Genomic DNA, 23,920 nt, shown 5'->3' on the forward strand with positions numbered 1-23,920 from the left:
TCCTTTCTTCCTTTCTCTTCCTTCCAAGCAAATGATCGAAGAACAACTAAGTAACTCACGAGAAAACCTTCCGAACTTTGCCGACTGTTGAAAACGTTGAGTTAGGTTAATGGTTTTGCGATAACGAAAAAGTTACATGGGGGAATGGATTAAAATATCGTTAATGGGCTGATAAATAAGGGAGAGGGTTAACGTAATGAAAAAAATCATTAGGGAAGCATTATTAATAATAATATAAAATCGAATAAATCGTCGAACGGTCTCTCTCTCTCTCTCTCTCTCTTTCTTTTTCTACCTTACGTCGTAAATAAACTACTGAGTGTTACTCAAAAGTCCCCAAGTGTAATTAAAACTAATTAAAAATCAATCACTCCTTTTCGAGAGATTTCAAGTTTACTTATTTCTTTTTACTTTCTCTTTTTTCTTTGTTTTTGTTTTTCAGATTATAAAACTACAAACTTTGTAAAAGAAATAGTGAAAGAATATAATTAAGAAAAGATCGTTAATAGTAAAATCGAATAAAACGTCGAATGGTCTCTCTCTTTCTTACATCATAAATAGTTACATACTATTGATTGACTCAACAGTCTTAAGCGTAATTAAAAATCAATTATCATCTTCGAGAGGTTCTAGAATAATTTCTTTATATTTTCCTTTCCTTTTCTAAATTATAAAATTACAAGTTTTATAAAAAAAAAAGAAAGTAAAAAATTTCTAACAAACACAGTCCATCTTCGAATATTTACTATTATATAGTTAAAAGAGAGTCAAAATCATAACACGCGAGGACGAAGAGGACGAAGAAGACGACGATGACGATCTGTATAAGCAAGGAGTAAACGTGAATATCGCGTTGCACTCTCGGATTCCTTTGTTTGGACGAAAGGAGAGAGAGATCGAGTTTCGGGCCGTACCTAATTCCACTTTTTCACGTCGCACACGATGGTGACCAAGATGACGAAGAACAGCAGAGCAAGAGAAGCAAGAAGAAGAAGAAAAAGAGAGAGAAAGTGGAGGAGGAGGACAACACCGATGACGGCCAGTCATTTGAGCATCGACGCCTTGTTCTTTTGGACATGACTCATCTTCTATAATGTCACTACTACTACCCTCACCACCAACCCTCCTTCTTCTTCTTCTTTTTAATCATTCGCATTAGGGAAAAAAAATCTATACATTTTTTACGTTTATTACGTTAAATTACGTTTACCTTAAAATTTACTTTAATATTATATTTTCTACGTTAAATATACGATTAGCCTAAAATTTACTTTCGATTTTACCGACGAAAGTTTTGTATATATATTGTCTCGATCGATGCAAGTGAGTTTATATAATTAATATAAATATAATATATTATATAAGTTTAATTATGTGAATTTATATGATTAATATAAATATAATATATTACTTAATCATTCGAGTCTATTCTTGAAACGTTTTCTTTCTTCGTATAATTTTTAATATTTGCGAATTGGAGAAAAGAAAAAAGAAAAGAAAGATGAAAAGAAAAACGAACAAACGAAAAGACAAGAGAGAGTCTTGCAACAAGCCCACGCAGTATTTCGAACACAACACGAGTTTATTTTACACGAGTATTGTTCCAGACCGAGAAGAAAATGCATCTAACAACAACATCGACAACAACAAGAACAAGAACAACAACAACAACAACGAACTCTTTACCAATCAAAATCCATCTTTGTATTTTCACCTATCTTAAGAAAAACATCTCTAAAAAAAAATATCCAATTAAAATATCCAAATTTCCAGACGAGATTAATCGAGACCCGAATATTATTGATTGTAATTTTTCAATCGCAATACGTTCTTATCAGACTGGACCAATTTCCAATAAATCTAAATAATCTCTCGCTTACAGACGTATCCACGTATGATTACAAATATTTAAAGAGCACTTTGCCTAACGAAAGGGTGGAGTCCAGCAAAAAAAAAAAAGAAAAAAGAAATCAAAAGAAATAATATTTTGTTGGGCAAACGTATTATTCATCGACAAAAAGAACTTACAATTTTTTTCTTCTCTTTTTGTTTTATTTTTCTTTTATACAACGAAGTTGATTATGTCTTTCTTCGTGGTTAAAATCGTACTTAATCGAGAGATAGAAAAAAAAAAAAGAAGATAGAAATAATATATACGATAGGTAAAAGATAGGCAGAGAAGGGAAAGGGAGTGAAGATGCAACTTTCATGTTTGTCTTTAGGGGGTGAGGTTGGGTCCTGTTCACGCAAAATATATCTCTGCTAGTCTTCGTTCTTCGTAATCTTCGAAAGTTATAAATAAAAAAAAAAAATGTTAAGAGAAAGTTAAAAAATAAAAGTTTATAAAGAGAAAGAAAGAGTGAGAGAGAATAACATGGTTAGCTCGTGAAAATAAAAATGCGAGTTCAGAAACGTGTGCTCGTGTTTCTTACTTACTCACTTACTTACTCACGAGGAAAACGATAAAAAATTGGTAATAAAGACCGATAAATAGCAAAGTCCGTACATGTACCTTCCAAGAAAAAGAAAACGAGTAATGTTATTAACGTTCTACGTAAATAAGTATTTCTAACGCACGTACTTACTCGTCTCTACCTTATCGTCGTCTATTACACGCGAGGTAGAAAGGAAGGATAGAGTTGCAGTATTACAACAGACTTACGTAACGTTTCTATTTTTTCGAGCTTTAAAAGCTCGTTACTACGATTGAATCTAAACAACAGATTAGAAAAAAAAATTCGTGATAAGAAAACTATTCGTAAATGAAAAATATTATTCGATGGAATTATATATGTGTGTAGAGAGACTGAACGAATACAAAGTTGAAAATGTTTCTTTTTTTCTGTTTTTCTTTTTTTTTTTTTTTTAATTTTTTATTTGATTTGATTTGATTTTATTTTAAAAAGTTATAGATGAAAAATATTATCCGATAAAAAATATGCAAAGAGAATGTGAAATATAAAGTTGAGAAACGTTGCCAACGATAAAAATTTTATAAAACGTAAAATAATGGAAGGGAAAGAAAAATAGATGATAAGAAAAAAAAAAACAAGAGTTGTTTTTAAAAAATTATCTAATGCAAATACGTTACGTAAAAACTAACCGAATGAATATAAATAAAGTCGAGTACGATAAGAATTTTACAAAATGTAAAAATGATGGAAGAAAAAAGAATTAACAAAAAAAAAAAAAAACATATTTTCAAACGAAAAATATTGTCGAATGGAATACAGGGTCAGATAAAAAGTCTAGACTTCTATGACTAAACAATCATAGAGGGAGAAAAAAGAAAAAGAAAAAAGAAACGATTAGCTTAAAGAACTTGGAATAAGAACAATCGATTTTTAAAATCGTCTGAAAACTTTCGGCCCACTTTCTATTTAGAAACGAACAGATACAAAATTAATAATCACTGTGAACGATAAAAATCATTATAAAGTGCAAAAAGAAAAAAACGATCGAAAAATTGTGACAACAAAACGAACGAAAAAGTTGCTTTTAAACGGATATTATTTGATAAAAAAAATAATATATATATATATATATATATACATAGACGAATGAATAAGAAACAAATGATAATGAACGATAAGAAGAGTTTATAAAACTTAAATTAATGTAAGAAAAATTTTTACCGATAAAATGAAAAAAAAAAAAAGAAAAAATTAAAAAAGAAAGAAAAAGAAAAGAAAAAAGAAAGTTATTTTCAAATAAAAGATATTATCCGATAGGAATAAATGTAGTGAAACGAATGAATATAAAGTTGGGTATCGTTGTGAACGGTAAGGAGTTTATAAAACGTAGACTAGAATGCATCGGCACGTCGAAGACATTTCGATGTTCGTAACTTCTTGTGGGGATCGAAGAAAACGTGGCTCTTCGTAGAAAACGAAGACGCAAGGCAAATACTAACAATAAGAAGGATAAGGAAAGAAAAAGAAAGGAAGAAAGAAAGAAAGAGAGAAAGAAAGAAAAAGAAAGAGAGAAAGAAAGAAAAAGAGAGAGAGAGAGAGAAAAGAAAAGGAGAGAGATAAAAATACGTAACGAGCATCTGCCGATCGGTCGTTTGCCCTTATCGGCGTTTATTAAACGTGTAAAAGGTAGACGATAGATGGCGGGGCAAAGGGGTGACGTATCGAAGCGATCTTCTTTTTTTTCGAAACTTTTAACGACGTATTTTCGTATTTAATTAAATGGCGGATCACATAATAGCGAGAGAGTGAATTTTCATCGTTATGTAGGATGTATCGAAGATAATTAGATGATTTAAAAGCTTGAAAAATAATTTGAAAAAAAAAGGGGGGGGGTTAACCTAAAAAGTCTCGAAAAGAAGTAACGATTGATTTTAAATATTGTATAGGAGTTTTTGTAGTTTTATTCTCGTATTCGTATTAAATTAGCTTTATCGTTCGATATAACTAACCTCTATATTAGAACGATATGGATGTAATTACGACGTACGCTCGACTTAACGATTTACTTCTCATCAGACCGTGTCAGTAAAAATAAACAAACGATTTCGGTCGAATCTATTTAGGAAATATATACTTAATTAGAGTTAGACTTACGTTCGACTTAATCGTCGAGTTTTCTCGAATATATTTCGAAGCTTTCGAAATTATATTAAGTGTTCGGTGGTGAAGGATAGATGGATCTTTAAGAGCTTCTATTTACGTATCTATTGCGAACTATTATCAATTAACTAATAACGTTTCGAACGTGACATTTTCTTTCGTATCCTAACGACGATAATATTTTCACTTCGACATCTTTTCATTTAAAAGATTAAAAAAATATTAGTTTACGTAACTTTAGAAACTCGTTATAACAAACATCTCCACGACGTATTATTCGAGACGAAATAAGACGTTTCTCTCTTTAACGATACCCGCCATATTGAGGAAAAAAAGAAAAGAAAAACGATCGAAAAGTTATCGATAAAAGTGTCATCTATCGGATATGATCGAAGTTAAACGTTCGTTATGCTTATTAAATCAGCCGAGATGCGTTTGTTTTATTATAACGAATCATAAGTAAGTAACTCTTCGAAGATAGAGGTATCACCAATAGAAAACGAGATACGTATTAAACGGAAGAACGTTCTTAACCAATCGAATACGATTTTAACGAATTAGGATTTGTTGTTGGAATAGAAAGAAAAATATTTTCTCTCTAAAGTCTCTTAGATTTATCGATACGTGTGTACACAAAATACGTATATAAATACATATTATATACATATACATATACATATATATAATGTATATGTATTTATATATATGTGTGTGTATGTATGTATACAATAAAACTTTGTATTAAAAGGTATCGTTTGTTAGAACGACTATGAAAATGTTCTCATTATGAGAGTATATACCTCGTTAAGAGAAACGTTTCTAAAACGTTCAATCGAATGGCATATCGTGATACTCAGAAAAGGCGATTGAGGAAGAAGATTCCTTCCAGAGAAGCGAGCTCTGAATTCTCTCTCTCTCTCTCTCTCTCTCATTCTCTCCCTTCTTTGTCGGTCCTTAAGAAAGGATACCAGAAATACCTTTTTTACGAGTACAATCACCCCGAGAGATCGTCGAAGCAACGATCCAAAGAACGGCCGAAAAGGCTTTTCAAACGAGCGCTTCTATATCTTCTGAGAATACTTTTCTTCTCTCTTCTTCTTCTTCTTCTTTCTGGTGAATATGCGAGTCGAATGGTACACACGTACGCACGTTACACGTCATATACACATATGTATGTATACACACATGTTGGACAAAGAAGACTGATCCATATAAAACAACGAACACACACACACACAAACACGTACTATGCTTTTATACATTGTATGCTTATATATCTACATACGTACGTAGTATGTATGTATGTATGTATGTATGTATGTATGTATGTATGTATGTATGTATGTATGTATGTATGTATGTATGTATGTATGTATGTATGTATGTATGTATGTATGTATGTATGTATGTATGTATGTATGTATGTATGTATGTATGTATGTATGTATGTAGGTACGTATGTGGGTAGATAGGTAGGTTATGTAGGTATACCGGTAGTCGTTTCGCTTACGTAATCAGGTTAAACGCGGATGAGAGATAAACAAACCTCTTTCGACGGCGTATTAAATTTCCGGAATAATTTCCGAAACTCCATCGATTTGTAGGAGAACGACGACGCGACGACAAGCGGATCTACTGATATACTAAACCAATACTACACCACTACCTTACATTGCTACGCCGGTGGGCCGCCATTTTGATTTACAATCGAAACGCGCGCGAGAACTTCGGAACGTAAGTAAGTAAATAAATAAGTATTTAGCTTATTTACATGACTGATAATAGCGAGCGTCCTATCGACGTTTATGTGTTTTCACTTTGTTCGAAGTACGAATGTATGAACTATCATGTATTAATTAATTATATCAATTATATTACGTATTAATTGATTTCTCTTCGCACACATGCACACACACACATATATATATAATACATAGAAAATATATGAAAGGGAGAAAGAAAAGAGAGAGAGAGAGAGAGAAAAGAACGTAAAAGACAAGACGTTGATCTATTGCGAGAGTACGTTAACGACTAACGTAATTGATATGTACATACAACTAGTTGTATTTGTAAACGAAACAGCTCGTAACGTCTCATTCATCTGTCTCTATCTATATCTCTCTTTCTCTTTCTCTTCGTCGAAAGTTTTCCTGTAATAACAACGGAATGTAATATAACGTAAGCAAAACTCGATCCGAGGCATCAGCCTTCTCGAAAGAGAAAGAGAGAGACAGAGACAGAAAGACAGAGATGGATAGATAGACGAACGTCCTTGAAACGAGAGGCGTGGACGAGAAACGATTTCGAAAGATCGATGACCCTTTCTACGAGCAGAAAGAAAGACAGAGACAGAGTTAGAACCAGAGAGAGAAAGAAAGAGCGAGCGAGCGAGCGAGAGAGAGAGAGAGAGAGGAGTTGGGTCAAGAAAGATCATTCGAGAAGGCTCCGTTAGTCGATCAAGCGCGAAGGCTATTTAACATTCCCTGTTTGGAAAGGACGCACTTTAGGAATCGCAGATGTCCGTCGGACCGGCGTTGCTAGTTTTCAAACTCGTTCCAGCTTGCTTCTACCTCCCTACGCTCACTTCTCTCTCTCTCTCTCTCTGCCCCCCTCTTAGCGTGACAGAGACAAGGAGTTTGTCGTTGTCGTCGTCGATCGTCGTCGTCATCGTCGATCGTAGTTTACCATAAACCGTCGCGAGAATCGTTAATTCTTTCTCTCTTTCTTTCGATCGCGCGAAATAGGCGCGAAAACGCGAGAGGGATGACAGCTCGCAGGAGATAGACGCAAGTGGGTCAAGACCTCCCCAGGGAGGGAGGACGTAGAGAGGAGAGATAGGAGAAGAGAGGAGGGGGGGTACGTACGGTGGACGGAAGGGACAGGAGGAGAAGGAGAAGGAGGAGGAGGAGGAGGACGAGGAGAGGGGAGAAGTCGTCGACCGATTCGATCTCTTTCTCTGTGGCGACTCACCTTCTTTCTCTCTCTCTTTCTCTCTTCTTCTTCTCCTCCTCCTCCTCCTTACTTCGACGTGGAGTCTGCGGTAACGGCTCGTAACGATTTGAAACGGGCGCACTGAGTCCGGCGCTCCATGCCTGGCGTAGATACGCACCGTCGGCCGAAGAACAGCAGCAACGGCAACAACGGTCTGCTCACAACCACTAGAGCACCACCACTAGGAGCACCAGCACGAGGAGCACTAGGAGGACCACTACTAGTAGCACCACTACTGCTGCCACCAGCACCTACTACTACTACTACTACTACTACTACTATTACTGCTTCTGCTGCTACTGCTGCTGCTGCTGTTGCTGTTGCTGTTGCTACTACTGCTGCTGCTATTATTATTGCTATTACTAATACTAGTACACTGCCGTCGGCGGCCCGACGACGACGACGACGACCGTCGCCGCCGACCGATCGTCCGACCGGTAGATGATCTCCTTCTTCCTCTCCTCCTCCTCCTTCTCCTCCTTCTTCTCCTTCTCTTCTTCCTCCTCCTCCTCCTCCTCCTCCACTGCTACCACCACCACCACCACCTCCTCCCTCCTCTCTTCCTTCTCCTCCTCCTCTTATTTGTTGCCCTTCCTCTACGCGTGCGTGCGTGCTGCGTGCCGACACCGTCACCGTCGCCGTCGCCGTCGCCGTCGCCGTCGTGAAAGATATCGTTATCTTCGTCCTAATATTTTTTCTCTTTTCCGTCTTCGTCGTATTCCTTGTTGTTGTTGTTGTTGTTGTTATTGTCGTCGTCGTCGTCGTCGTCGTCGTCGTCGTCGTCCTTGTCCTCGTTGTTATCGTCGTCGTCGTCGTCGTCGTCGTCGTCGTCCTCGTCTCCTTCTCGTATCGCGTTCACTTTATCCGACTACGTACACTATTTCACACTACTCTCTCTACCCTGTTGTATATACATGTATGTTGTGCCACTAGAAAACTCCTCTTCCCAAAGGCTTTCCCTCTTTCCTACCCGCTGTCACCAAATGTCGTACGATATTTTGCGGTGTCCTTGACGTCTACGAGATATATCGCGGAGTCTTCCTCCTTTACGAAGGTCACTCGCGCGCTAGGAGGCGCGAAAAAAAAAAAGCGTTAAAATTATACGGGCGGACCAGCCGATCTAACGGAGGACACGAAATTACACACGACCGGAGTACGCGGACGGCCAGCCGCGACGCTAGCGTCGACACGCGACGAGCGCGGCAATTGAGTGAGATAGCTAACGACGATGGGAGGGAGAGGGAACACGCCTTTACTCGCACCCTCTACCGAGTTTAGACGGTAATTCGATCCGTCGTCGCTATCGATAACGTCAATTTCCTGTATCGAGAATCGATTATCTCGTCACGTATCTTTTTTCCATCTTCTTTTTTTCCTCTCTTTTTTCTTTCTTTCTTTTTTCTATCGCTTTCTACCATCGCGCTTCTCCCGCTCTCCATATTTCTTTTTATTGTTATCGTTATTGTTATCGTTATTGTTATTATTATTATTATTATTATTATTATGAAATTGAAAAGTGAATTTTTTTTAGAATAAATACGTTCGATCGTGATCGAACGCACTTTGGAAAATTATCCTTTATTTGCCATTTCTCCGTCAAACTAGCCGAAATATCTAATGGATATCTAATGCGCTTTACTTAAGCCTATTACATTAAATCTCTTTTTTTTAACGACTAACATTCCTGGGAATGTAACGAAGCGTATTTTTCGTATGCCAAAATCTGAAGGAGTTTGTCCTTATAAGTTGGATCCAAGATATCACGTAGTTGCTTTTCAATAACAGGTACGTAATCGCCGTATGACGATACCAGCTTACGAAAGCTCGTAGCCTTCGTTAGATCTAGATTTAGGTGAAAGGTCAACCAACGCATAGCATCCACTGGTAACGGACTGTCGAGGGAATAACGTTTGGTTATCGCTTTTATGAATTGCACGCACGTATTCGATAATTGCACTGGCTCGAAGCAGTCGTAATTCTTACACTTGTTGAATACCTAATTTTTAAAAATAATTATTGTAATCGAATCTTGTTAATAGACGAGAATCTTACGTAACGCGATATTTACTTACATCGGTCTCGTCCATTTCGTAATCCATGTTACCAGATAACGATATACCCCAACAAAATAACGCGACTACCGCAACGCTTGGATATTTCGTACCAACGATATTATAAAATTGTTCGAAAAATGTTTGAACCATCGCAGATACGCATTCCAGTGCACCGTTCGATTCGATTTTACAAACTAATCGAGATGCCTCCTTTCTTACTTCCAAGTTATCGTCTACCAATAATTGTAAAACAGTCGTCCACCATTCTAACAGCGGTGCTACAAAATCGAAACAATTTTATTATTCGTTTCTAAAATTAAAATAATAGAGTATTATCGCCAAGTACTCACAATATTGCCGGCTAACGTCCGTGTGCGTGTAATAAAGTTGATACATTATTTCAAAGACGGACCTTCTGAAATCCTCTTCTAAAGTACCGATCCAAGAATTATCGCAGAAGTTGCTATAAACGTCTTCTGTGCATTCTATCGAAATTGTATCGTCCTTAAATCAGATATACACATACATATATACATACGTTCATATACACATACATACATATATATATATATATATATAGTCAATCGTTCATCAATTTATTTTAAAGCGTATTTTGAATAATTTCTACCTTCAACTCGCAACGCAAAGTGCTGTAAGATTTACCAAGCAATCTCAAGTAACTATTTCTTTTGCAATAACTATGTCTCTGATTATTAATTCTCATCTTGCTCAAGACTAGATTACAAATTTCTTGTTTGTCGTAGTGATCCTCCGTCGCCAAAGATTTGTCCATAAACATTAAGCTCGCGTAAAGAAAATCAAAAATCGCATCTTGCAATTCAGGATTATATTTGGGAAGATAAGATATGGAATTGCAAGCTACGTCGATCGCCCGATCGTTCAACAATCTTTTTTCGTGAGGACAAGTAGCACCTTTTATGACTTCTATGATCGTCGACCAAGCGATCGTTTGCAATTCGGGTTCGGGTACGTTTAATATATGAAGATGTATTCTAGCCGTAATATTAAACATATAATTCTGTCCTATATAAACGATTAATTTAACAGCAGAAACTTTATAGATTTCTTGACTCGGTGCCTGTTTTAATATATTATGCTCTAAAACGTGTCGCTTCAATGTACTGGATATATTTAATAAGATCGTATTCGTAATCCTACAAACGAAAAAGAAACGTTCAAATGTTTGTTAATAAATCAACGATCCGATTAACTGAATATCTCACATCTTATAATCCGCTTTAAGTAATTCGTGAATCATATCTAAATAAGCGGTAGCTAATGGAAAGCAGACTGGACCGTTGCTATCTATCTCCAAGTTCCTTAAAATCCATATTGTACCTTCGAAAAACGAGCAAAGATCCGTGGACGTTAACTTTTGCTTTATAACTCTTAGCCTTTTCACTATTTCCAAGATCTAGTAGAAACGATATAGATTATGACAATAGACAAATTTTATAACGGAACGTGGGAAACGTTTGTAGACATACCTGTAACATGTAACCGTGTATAGCGTTCAATGACAAATGATTTACTTGTCCAGAAGCTACTACTTCAAACAATTTTTTAATAATATTGGTAGCGCTCGTTTCTGTCATCAGTGGTACGAGGGCTCTGGCTGCCAATTCGCGAGTTTTGCAGACAGGTGACTTGGCACATTGAGAAACTAAATGAATGAATTCGTCAATCTAAAATCACATGTATATCCTTACGTGTTTCCATTACGCGCAATTAGATTATATACTTATTTATTTATTTATCTATTTATTTATTTATTTTTTTGTTCTTAACAATTTATAGAGACCTTCCAATTGATGTCGTCTCCGTCAGAATTATAATTGAGATACAATCGCGACAGTAATAACAAAATCGATTGTATGTTTGGTTTTATTAGACTCTCGTTGATAGATACGAAAGTTTGCAATTCGTCCAGCATGAACGGCAACAGACTGGGATATTTTTCGAAAAATATTTTACCGGTCATTTTGTTGTCCGTCGTTAGATTGATATGATCTTTCGTTCTTTGCACACCGAAAATTCGAATGATCAGTGCACTGAACAACAAAGTTGCTGCGTTTCGTTCCTGTCGACAAAATTTAAGAAAACTTTAATCGTCAAGTTTTATAGGGATGAGAAAATAGCTGTCGTAAAAAATTCTTACTGCCCAAGATTTTCCATCGTAATTTTTGAATGCCGCTATTACACCATCGGCGATAAAAATTTTAACGGAGTCTCCCAGCGGAGAGTGTCTAAACAAAGCTCTCAAAATGTTCAAAGCATGGATTTTTATTTCAGTAACTTGTATTTTGTTATCCTCGCATAAACTTTCATTTATATCTGTTCTCGATAGATCGATAAAATTTTCGAATTCCGAAAATATAGTTTTCTCATAAACCACACGTTTTATGTCCTTCCAAACGTTTACGTTATCTTCGAGTTCCGTAAATCCTAACAATATTTTCATAACGGAGTGCAATGCCGAGATATTGGCATTGTATTGAATACTAGGTTCGGTAGAAACGAGTGCCTGTAAAATAATCAAATGAAACGATGTACTACATATGACTTGTTTTTTCTTTTAAAGTAAGCATACGTTTATCAAGAAACTTACTTGAACCATAAACGGTACTCCTGCGCTTCTTCTGGTTGCACAAAATTTAAAATTGCCTGGCAATAGGCCAGTTATCGCTAACAAAATTTGGTGTAACCAAAGTTTCGGTAATTGATTTAAAGTAGTATTCTCTATGCGCCATAAACGAGTGCATAATTGATTAAAACCAACGTACGCTTGTTCAAACGCACCTCTGTGTTTTGTTTCGCTAAGAAGAGTGACCAGATGTTCCCCTATTTGAATAATCTATCGGGATAAAGTAAAATATTTCAACGACTAGACAATGAATTTATCGTAGAAAGTACAATGACCTAATTTATCTTACTTGATTTTCAGTCAACAGTTCCCCCGACACATTGTGATTAGATATGGTTGATTTAATCGCCAATTGACCGAACAAAAGGCTGACCTCTTTTACCGTACGCCACGAACAAAGAAGTATCATTTGTGGAGTTATTATTTCCTTCTCTGGATTAAAAAATAAACCGTTTGTAGTATGTGGACTCAAATCCATTGGTAAGTGCCCCTCAGGGGATGAATTGTTCACTATTACCGAAACTACTTTATTCAGCTCAAAGCACATCGATATAAGCTTAGAAATTGTTTCTTGCCATAATTTTTCCGTACCTACAATACTACATCAAATTTTAATGCATATGGAATAACAACATATTTTGACGGCGTAAATGAAAAATAATTTATAAATACCTCAAGTCGCAATCTGATAACAAACTTCTCAAACAAAAGAGATAGCCGTAAAGAGAATACTTCGTAACTGCCATTACTATATTTTCTTTTGCTGCCATCAGAGATATCTATAATACAATTTTGGGATAAACGAACAAGAAATGTATAATCGATGATACAACGCGATGCATACCTCTAATCTTTTTATTAGAAATAATATTAACTGCAAAATATGGGATTCCGCAATTCCATTAGGAAACTGATTCATGTTATAATATTCGCAGAGGACGTTTTGTAACAAAGGCGAGAGCATACAAATTTTAAACATGTATGCCGCAGTTATACTGTCTATCGGTCTAATACTATTACCCAGGTCGGTTGCGACGTTAATTATTTCACAAAGACGATTTTCTGCATCCAAACCCAAAATAATTGGATTGATAGATTTCAATATTCTAAAAGCCATCTTTTTATTGGTCTCGTACTTGTCCAATAGCAAGCACATAAATATTTTTTCTGTTTGTTTAGAATTCCAAGTAATATCTCTAAATTCGTGGTCTAAAAATTCTAACATTATGCAGAGTATTTGCAAACTATTCTTTCTACGAGAATACGTAGCATCAGGATATAGATTGTTTACGCACAGGTCTCTTAAATTTAAAAAGAATGCATTATACACTTCTATCTCGTGAACAACTTTGTAAGAAGCTTTGTCATCATCTATTTTTTCAGACGAATCAGAGAGCTTAGTTTTTGATTGTTGCATTAACTTTTTTTTCATAACATTTAAGCTATCCTTTATTCGTTTTAAAGCCTGAATGAACAAAATTATAGAAATGAATTATTTGCCATTTGTAAATAATACTTGACTCTTACCTTCATAACAAGAGATACATATTCAAACTTCTCTTCAAGATTATACATTAGAAATAAAAATATAATATCCAACTCGGCATTGGTAAATTTTAATGTACTCTTCTTGGATTCAACGAGAAGAGCGAGGGCGTCCAATCTAACCTACAATATATATATACATTTGTACATACGTGTGAACGTATCCCTGTATGTCAGATTAATTAATCATCGAAAAATTGTAAACAAAAAAGAAATACATACACCTTCATTGTAATGTTTGACACATGTTTCTAACACACTATAATCTATCGTATTTCTCCATTTATCCTGTTGGTTAACAAACTTTTCATAGTTATCTAATTCACCGCTTTTCTTCGACACTCGTAAATCGGTAAGTATTTTATTTAAATCTTTTTCAGTCATTTTTTTCGTTTCATTTGATTACAAATCGAAAGAATGAACTCGTGGTTAGACCACATGTAGGAAAGATCGTGTGTTTATTTTGGAACTACATAATTATCAGGACCTTCTTAATGACTCACTAGCGTCATCTACTATAATATTTTCTTCTCGTTCATCCAATCACTAGCGACATCTTAAACGCATTAAAAAAAGAAAGAAAAAGAAATAAATAAATTATCTCTTACAAATATCCGCAATAAAGAACAATTGAAAAATTAAATTCTGACTTTATAAATAATCGTCAATGACAGCGTAAGAAAATTTCCAAGTATTAATTAAAACGGAAAAAAATAAAAATGAAATTTATTTTGATAATCTCTCCTATTGTTCGAGAATCTCTTTAGAGAAATTTTGCAGGTGGGAGTAAAATGAAAGAAAAAAAAAATAAAAAAAAAAAAAAGGAAGAAAGAAAGAAAAAATAAAAACCAAAGGTAAACAAAAAATTGAAAAGGAAAGGAAAGAGAGAAAAAATAAATATACATATATACAAGTAAAATATTTCGGGCAACGACCTCGCGAATACGTTCTATAGCCTTCAAATTCTTTGAGACTAATTTTAACTGCACCAGTGCCTTATTGTGTAACCGAGCGTATTTCTTTCTCTCTTTCTTTCCGTTTTTTCCTCTTTCTTTCTCCCTTTCTTTAAACCTCACTCATCTCAACCGTCTTTCTTTATTCATCCCTTTAATTAGGAGCCTTTTTTTACCGTCTTCGACGTTCCTCGGTAAACTCATATATTTCGATATTTATTAATAACTGTCGAAAATTTGTTTGAAACATTGAGTTTAAAAAGGGAAGAGAGAGAAAGAGAAAGAGAGAGAGAGAGAGAAAGAGACAGAATAAAAGAAGAAAAGAAAGAAACTTATTAAATGCGATTAATTAACACATTTATTAGTACGTAGAGTATATATTTGATCAGAAGAAGGCAAGGGTAATCATGTAATATTTACGATGCAACAAATGATGCAACCCAGCTAATTAACAGAATAATATGATATATATAGATATATATGTATATATATGCACACCGAATCTCTATGTAAGTAAACATGGGACATTGAATATTATTCGTAAATGCATTTCGACGAGAAATTCTCGATGGTTATACGTCATACAATCTAATTACAAACAGACTAACTATCACTTTAATCTTCTATCCGCGTAATTATGTTTATTTGTGGCTTTTCCTTTTTCTCTTTCTGTCTCCTTCTTTTTCGCTTGTTCCTTTTTTCTCTTTTTCTTTTTCTTTTCTTTTCTTTTTTTTTTTTTTTTTTTTTTCCCCAAGTCTTAATTATCTTGTATCCGTATAATCATTAGTTAAGCTAAAAAGAGTACGAAACATCATTTCATTCGCGTGACATTACGCGAGCGAAATTATTACGTTCACGAATCGCTTTCATCTTTACGCTCTTCTCTTTTCCTTTCCTCAGAGAAGAAGTCTTTAAAATGTAATAGAGAAATACGTGTAAAGAGTTTGCGTGCACATTTTGCACGAGCTCGTTCTCCTTACTCAAGAGATTCGCTTTCATCTCGTTCTATTTTCTAAGGACCCTTTTCCAAGGATGTATACTTTTCTCTCTCTCTCTCTCTTTCTTTCCTTTTTTTTTTCATTTACTCGAGTTTATATCGTATCGAGCTCCTTGCTGGAAAAGATTAGTAAATTAAAAAATAGTAAATGAAATGCTATGCAAAGAGAAAGAAGAAACAAAAAGAAGAAGAAGAAGAAGAAAAAGAAAAAATAGAGAGAGAGAGAGAGAAGAGAAAGGACGACGTTTTACGATCGGAATTTTGTCGTTTTATTTATTACGGAAAACTGACAAAATTTATTACAGTGCTTATGGAATAACGAGAGTAAAACAATGAGTTATTATTTGAACGTTCAATGTATGTATATAAGCGAGTACGTAGATGAATTTTCTTCCGTTCTATTCTATTACGTTTATACTTCGAGGGCAAAGATCGATCTTTGCTTGTTGCGCAAGAATCCGTCGGTCTTTCGTTGCTTTAATTACATATCTTCATGGGAAGTATCCCAGGGAATTTCCGAGCATTCTCTTCCTTCCTTTCGACAAATTCTCTCCTTCCTTCACCTTCTTTCTTCTCTTATCCTCTAACCGAAAGAACAAGCACACGCTCTCTTGAGAAACTTTGTTCTACTGTTATACGTATTCTTTGTAATCGAGGTGATCGCTCGCGCGACGATAAGTACTTGCTTGCTTTACTCTTTTTCTTTTTTTCTTTTTCTTTCTTTCTTTCTTTTGTTCATTTTTTTTTTAACTTCACCTTTTCTTTTTTTTTTTTCATCGTCCTCCTCCTCACTAGACGATGGAGGTCACTCGAGTGTGGGTCTTAATTAATACTTTTTAAGTCTTACGAGAAGTATCAAATAATTTTCTTAAGATTTGTCGGATTATATTTATGGATTTTGTTATTAGAATAAATCGTACGATTTATGGGGAACACTACTTTGATATATTGGGAAGAAGCAAGTTCATTGATACGAATCACTGAAATCCAACATGTTACTAGGAAGACACCTTGTATATTAGATTAACGAGACTGGTCCATGGTAGCGGTACACTTCATCCATGGTACAGCATCGAACGAGCACTATTCTCTCTCTCTCTCTCTCTCTCTCTCTCTCTCTCTCTCTCTCTCTCTATCCGTCTCTCTCAAAGCACAGCATATCGGACGTAAAGTCCGAACCCCTCTTGACGCGTTCAACGGAGAATTGCCTGACACACGTAAATAACCGGGAATCGTCTGCTAATTCAATTTGCTGCCCCTCCTGTCAAATCCAATTAACGGGCCGAGTCACAAGGCTTCCACGGCAATCGGGGACTCCCGACGATTAAATCCAAAGGGCTGCGTTGTCAAAAATATCCTACGAGAGTCTTACAACTTCGATCTTTCTTTATGGTTGCTTCTATGGTATATGTGTGTTCATGTGCGCGTGTCTGTCTATACGTGTGATTTTTTTTCTTTCGTTACTTTACTTAAAAGTAAAGAAAACGCATCGTACCAACGATCATATTTAAATATACATAGAAATGACTAATATCCTTAGGTTAGGAAGGAAACGATTAGTATAATGCGTAAGTCGTAAACGTATGATCGATAGCGAACACGATCCATGATCCATGAGAAAGGATGGATCACAGGCGGAAGCGAATGTCTACGAGATTATCGTATAAGCCCCGCTTATACTATTCTACGATATAAGGAAGCGCGTCACTTTGTATTATGAGGGTATAGTAGAAATGAGAGATAATGCATTATGATGGACCGTGATTCGCAGCTCTAACTATGCATATACATATATATATATATACGGACACACACACACATATATATATATATAAATCCTATGGAGAAACTATGTCACGCTAGAGAGCAATAAGCGACGCTTTCGTGCGATTAATACGATCAATCGATCGGTCGATTCGTAATCGCTAGGATTCCGGATAACAAAAGCGGAAAATACGGAAAGAAGAAAAATGGAAGGGGAGGGAGGGAAAAAATGGAAAAAAAGAAAGGAAAAAAAAAATAAAAAAAAATAAAAAATATCGCGGGACTGTCCTATCGTCGACTATCTCTCTCTCTCTCTCTCTCTCTCTCTCTCTCTCTCTCTCTCTCTGTTTCTCTTTCTCTATCTATCTCTCTGTCTTTCTCTCATGTCTGTCACATAATTTCGATATTGATTTTTACGATGCCTCGTCGAAACTCGGTCGATTCGAATGGTTTATGTTATATGCATCGCAATCACCGGCAATTCAATTCAACGATTTGATTCACAGTCAATATGTCAATCTCCGTGAGAAAAAATGCGTTCGCGCTAGAAGCAAAACGATTCATCGACGTCATGAACGTTTTGTAGACGATGATGTACGGGTAAACGAGTACATGAGAGAGAGAGAGAGAGAGAGAGAGAGAGAGAGAGAGAGAGAGAGAGAGAGAGAGAGAGAGAGAGAGAGAGAGAGAGAGAGAGAGAAAGGAGAGGAAGAGATAGATAGAAAGAGATAGATCGACGCTTTGGAAAATACCGTGTCGACGAGTGTCCTACCTTATACAATAATTTTATTATCAATTATCGATGATAAGCCCCTTTTGCGTCATAATTAGCAACTTGTAACATTGGTATCATCTGTTCTCCTACGCACTCTCTCTCTCTCTCTCTTTGTCTGCTACTCTTATGCTTCTAATTCTATTGATACTTTAATGTATAAATTATATCTTATTAAAATTAATTTATTCGTCGTTGTTCCTTGATCTATGACTTTGAATTCGTGCATCCCAATTCGTATCGATAATGCTACCCTCTAAAATGAATTTTTCAACGCGAATGAAAAAGAATGGAGGAAATTGAAATTGGAACGTTGGAGTGACATTTTGTTCGCTTTGCTGTGTGTTCGCTTTCCATTGTCATCATCATCATCATGGTTGTTGTTGTTGTTGCTGTTGTTGTTGCCGTTGCTGTTGTTGTTGCACGTTGAAATAATAAAGCCTGGCAGTTACGAAAAAGCTACATCTCTTGTTCTCCCGTTTCCTTTTTTCTTTTCTTTTTTCTCCTTTTTTTTTTCAACCGCTACGCGAAATATTAAAATTCATTCAGTATTCCAACCGACTCGCTATGCTCTTATTTATTATTAATCCGCCAGGACTTGTGTTTCTTTCCTTGATATTTATAAAAAAAAATATGTACGCCGAATCAACCGAGGGTTCGTGTGATTTTCTTTTTTTTTTATTTCCTTTCTTCTTTTTCCTTCTTTTCGTTGAACACGCATACTCGGGTGGCTCGTTCGAAAACGCAAAAAAAAGGGTGACCTCTCTTGTATGAAAATCGTGCCACGATTTCGTTTTCTTTACCATTTTCGTGGTGTTTCTCTTTCTTTTTTTTCCCTTCTTTTTTTTTTATTTTTGTCTTTTTCCAAGCTTTCGAGTGAAAAAGCTTTTTCTCTTCTATATGGATATAAAGGACGGTGCCTTCTTTTTTATGTTCCATCGCGACGAATTTATGACGCGTTAGACATGACGTATCGTCATCTTCTTTCCTCTCTTTCTCTCTCTCTCTCTCTCTTTCCTCTCCGTCCATGTATTTATCTCTTTCGAACACATATTCCATGCTCCTTTAACCTCTTCACGCTGCTGACTCTTTACGAGTTCGAAAAGGGGACATAAACGACAAGAACTTTCGGTGCTATCCTTCCATCTTTTAACATCTCTTTCTATTTCCTCTTCTTCTTCGTTTTCTTCTGCTTCTTCTTTTTCTCCTTCATTTTCTTTTTCGTGGCTTCTACAAAGGAAACACGTACTTACTTACTTACTTAGTTACTTACTTACTTTCTCCCAATTTTCATTTAACGCACGTTTCCTCGCTACTTCGACTTTTGCGAAAAAGAAAAACGCACGAAAAGAAGGAAAGAAAAAAATGAAAAAAAAAAAAAGAAAACAAAAGAAAACATGAAAAACAAAAAGAAGAAACGAAACAAAAAAAAAGAAAGGAAGTTCGAACGACTTGGGGCATCGGAGTAGCGCGCTTTCCATCATCATCCTACTCTTTTTCCTTCCAAGAGATCGTTAATGTGCTTAGAAGAAAAAAAAAAAACAAAAAAGAAAGGAATTAAGGAAGGAGTAAAAAAAGAAAGAGAATAAAAAAAAAAAGAAAACAAAAAGAAAACATACGATTCCTTTTCTTTCAACCGATGCAAACTCGACGCTCTCCAAAATCCTATTTGCCTTTCCATTAGGGTAAGTGCTTTTATAACGACTTTTAAATTACTTTACCGCATCTTCCTTACTACTTAAAATGTTTCCAAAGGAGCCCGAGGATTAAGATCAGGAGAGCCTTCGAAAGCCGTTTCAACGATTATCTTGATTCTTAAGGAAGCTATTTATCGGCTGGCCATCGAATCTGTACAAATCTAAAAGTCCATCTGGAGTGTATCCTGTAGTTAAGCAATATTCTCTCTTATTTATGATGGATTATAGGGACGAACGATGAGAAACTTTGAACGTCGAAGTTTAATAGTTCGTCCAGCGTGTAGACGAAGGGTATACCGGTAGGTCGGTATCTAGATAGGTAGTTGGTACTTGTGATAAGAGTGATAGAGAAAGGACAAAGAGAGGCAGAGAGAGAGAGAGAGAGAGAGAGAGAGAGAGAAAGGAGACGCTTTGTTGTTTCTCAGCAAGTCAACAATTCGCCACGAGACGACGGTCGAAATTTACATTGGAGTAAAGGCCGATCGATGAGCGATCGAATGCACAAACACAATTTCGGTATATGTCCTCTCATTGATTAGTCATTCTTATTGGAACCACTCGAAGAGGACACGTAATTTTGAAATACATAGTCGTAAAGGAACTTGAACGAACGTAGGAACGTGCGAAAGAAAGAAAGAAAAAGAAGAAGAAAAAAAATTCCTATCTCCTCAGCGTGAAAGAAACTTTTCTCTTTTCCACGAGATAGAAGCGTTTTTCTAAATCGTTCGAATTACAAACTTATCGGGAGTAAACTTTAGCACGGAAACGTTCCACATTTTTCCAGTTTTCCGTGAGATTCTTCGGAGAACTTTCGACGGGGAAAGATAAAAAGTTTGTGTAAATGAGAAGTGGACGGATACCACGAGTGAAAATAATACCTTTTAAATGTATTCCTTGGTTTTTCAGAGCCATTCTTAGATACACGGGTGTGCGTGTGTTTGTGTGTGTCTGTGTTTGAGGGCGGATGCAAATTCTGTGTACTTGCGAAACGAGAAGATGCATTTATCATATTTATTTGTTCGCGGAAGAACGCATTCAGTTATAGTGCGTTATAAACGATTTTACGACGGATACGCTCTTGGTGGCCATTATGCAAAGATTTTCCCTCGTTACTCGTTGTTGCGAGTACCTAATTATACTCGAAAAATTCGTAATATCTAACTCGGTTTAATCTCTCTCGGATAGAAGATCTCGTTTCTAAGATTTACGAGTATAACGGTGTCGCGTCGGTCGTTTACGCGCGGATTAAATTAAAACGTTCAAGTGTCTAATCGACTAATCAGTTTTAATGTTTCCCCCTTTATTTTTTCTTACGTTAACAACAGGAATCGTTTGGAAAACGTTCCCGAGAGGATACATATATATTTCTTTTATTTTTTTGTCCCTTTTTTCTCTCTTACCAAGATCATAAGTCGTCTCGAAGAGAAACAGAGACAAATTTGCGAGCGCAAGAAGGACAGATCGAAAGAGGGTAAGCATAATCGTTGAGATATCCCGAGGGTCGGTGACGTATACACATACACACACACATATACGATGACACACGTATACATAAACACTATTATTCGTTCTCGAGCGTAAGTGTAAATTGTCGGACCTTTGCAGGCACGAGGATTACCCGCGTGGAAGGCTACTCGTTGCGAGTCGCGTTAATGCCGGCTTATTCGAGTTGGAGACACGGAAAAAGGAGACGCTAGAGCCAGCCTCGACGATATAAATCCGTGTCTCCCTCCGAGGAGCACTATGTTACGTGAAAAGCAACGGAGGGTTGAGCGTCCAGAAAGAATGTCGCGTTTGAAATTTCCCGAGAATCAGACGTAAAAAGATCATTTTTATTTTTCTCCTTTTTCTTCTTTCTTCTTCTTCATTTTCTTCTTCTTCTTTCTTTCTTTCTTTTTTTTTTCTTTTCTTTTTCGCTTTTTTCCTAATTTTATTTTATTTTTTTTAATTTAATGCAATACCTCTTCGATAATAAAGAAGATAAAAAAGTTATATCGAGATATAAAACGCTCGATCGATCCCAACGATGAGGATCTTCTTTCATAATTTTTTTGTTCGCGTCTCTTCCTATCTTTCTTTCTCTCTCTCTCTCTCTCTCTTTTTTTTTTTTTTCATATCTGTCCCAGAGATGTTTTACTTTCATCAAGATTTTTCAACTCGATAGATATCTATTCTTGATTACTAGCTTCGAAGGGAAGTTTACCAATGGCCGAGAAAACTTCAGCTTCGTATTAAAGCGTCCGTTCCATTCTTTTCCTTTTTCTTCTTTTTTCTTTTCTACATTTTATCAAACTCTAGTTCGACGTGTTTGATTTTTCTGAAGTAACGTCAGTGATATTGCGGAAAAGCTTTCTCTATCGTAAAGAAACGCAAGCAAATTTGGATTCCCCTGGAGCGAATTTTATCGATCGTTTGTAGAAATTCGTATGGGTACTCGTATTCGTTGGTAATCCTGCAGCTTCGATAGGAAAAAAGGTAGAGTAAAAACAAAAGGATAAGGACGAGGATGAGGATGAAGAGAGAAGAAGGAATGAGAATGAAGAGGGGAAGGGAGAGGAAGGGAATAGATGGATGGATGGTCGAGCGACACTAGTACACGTACTTTCAAATCCGGCAACACGATATTACGATATTACCTCTCGATGTATCTATTATCGTATATACATACATACATGTACAAAAGGATCTATAGATCAAGCTTTTTTCTCTCTATTTGTCTACTACGACGAGAAAAGGAAAGGAAAAAGCACGAATTCGAAGGACGATTTCGATTCTACCTCTAAATCGGACTCGTCGATCCGTAAAACGAGTTACGTACTTATCCATTCTTTCATTCTTCGCTTTGTTCCTTATTTTCTTTTTTTATTATTTCTCTTTTTCTTTTTTTTTTTTTCCTTCTTTTTATTCCCCAATCCCAACAGGATCGATTAAAAAATATGAGCGTATTGGAAAGAATAGAAAAAGAAAGGAAAAACAAAGAAAGAAATCGATTTTCTTTCTTGTCTGCAAAAAAGAAAAAGAAAAATAAAAAGTATAATAACTCTGATATATCGCTGATATTCTGATGATCAAAAATATTCTGAAACTAGAGGCGCGTATCACGAACCGCATTTTTTCCGCTCCAGTTTTCTATTCTTCTCGAATCTATCTCCGCGTTATTCTTTCACCTTTTTCTTTCTTTCTTTCTTTCTTTCTTTCTTTCTTTTTACCTTTTTTTTTCTCTCTCTTTTTTCTTCCTTTCCTTTCGCAAAATCGCAAATCCATATCGATTCACAATGGGAATTAATGATTTCATCCGATCGTCACTAAGTGACGCGTGGACGTAAAGCCTGAATTTCTAAAACGAATCAGATCCCTTTTCCCTTCTTTTTTATTTTGTTTTCAATCTGTTTCTTTTTTTTTTTTTTTTTTTTTTTAACGTAAAAGGAATTAACGTAAAAAGAATTTACCGCGAACGAAGAATTAATGTATTTTCATAAAACTATTCGATACGAAGAGGAATAAGATTCTTGTTTTAATACGAAAAAAAAAAAAAAGAAAAAAAGAAAAATGGAGAAATAAAAAACAATAACAGAAAATGAATTCGGAAGATGCAACTTATTTACTCTTTTGACAAAACTTTAGTCGAGTTTAGCATTTCGGAGACATGTCCCAGGTGAACACGCGCACGAATACAATAACAGCATCCTAAGTTCCTATCGGTATCTTCACTCTCATATATATACATACATACACACATAGATATATACACACACGTATACCGGGTGTCTTAGGAAGAAACTTCTCTATCCGTCATTGTCGTAACTTGAGTGAGATTAACGATCGTCGAACGAGAACTGTCTCTGACAGCACTCTCGTCTCTCTTTCCCTCTCTTTCCTCTATATTTCATATATATATATATATATAT

At 35.8% G+C, this 23,920-nt stretch overlaps 2 protein-coding genes across 8 annotated transcripts in view; both read right to left on the reverse strand.

Annotated features, from left to right (window-relative positions):
- LOC122628180 (uncharacterized protein CG43867) overlaps positions 1–7,802 on the reverse strand; it is a 107,583-nt gene extending 99,781 nt beyond the window's left edge. For 4 of the 7 annotated variants that reach the window (XM_043810166.1, XM_043810169.1, XM_043810167.1 and 1 more), the window contains exon 1: positions 7,545–7,802. The gene's annotated coding sequence lies outside the window, so the exon portion shown is untranslated. The remainder of the gene's footprint in view (positions 1–7,544) is intronic. The other 3 variants (XM_043810168.1, XM_043810170.1, XM_043810171.1) reach the window with 2 other exon arrangements.
- A 1,317-nt stretch (positions 7,803–9,119) lies between these two features.
- On the reverse strand, positions 9,120–14,339 carry LOC122628183 (thyroid adenoma-associated protein). Its single transcript, XM_043810183.1, has 14 exons — positions 14,052–14,339; positions 13,812–13,952; positions 13,129–13,749; positions 12,957–13,063; positions 12,574–12,883; positions 12,249–12,494; positions 11,799–12,164; positions 11,442–11,720; positions 11,128–11,325; positions 10,864–11,054; positions 10,248–10,794; positions 9,970–10,123; positions 9,638–9,897; positions 9,120–9,561 (listed from the first exon to the last, which is right to left on the reverse strand). Exons 1-14 carry the CDS (start codon positions 14,211–14,213, stop codon positions 9,241–9,243), a joined length of 3,903 nt encoding a protein of 1,300 aa, XP_043666118.1. The 5' UTR covers positions 14,214–14,339; the 3' UTR covers positions 9,120–9,240.
- Positions 14,340–23,920: the final 9,581 nt, after the last annotated feature.

This window comes from Vespula pensylvanica, chromosome 3, assembly GCF_014466175.1.
Source record: "Vespula pensylvanica isolate Volc-1 chromosome 3, ASM1446617v1, whole genome shotgun sequence".
NCBI lineage: Eukaryota > Metazoa > Arthropoda > Insecta > Hymenoptera > Vespidae > Vespula > Vespula pensylvanica.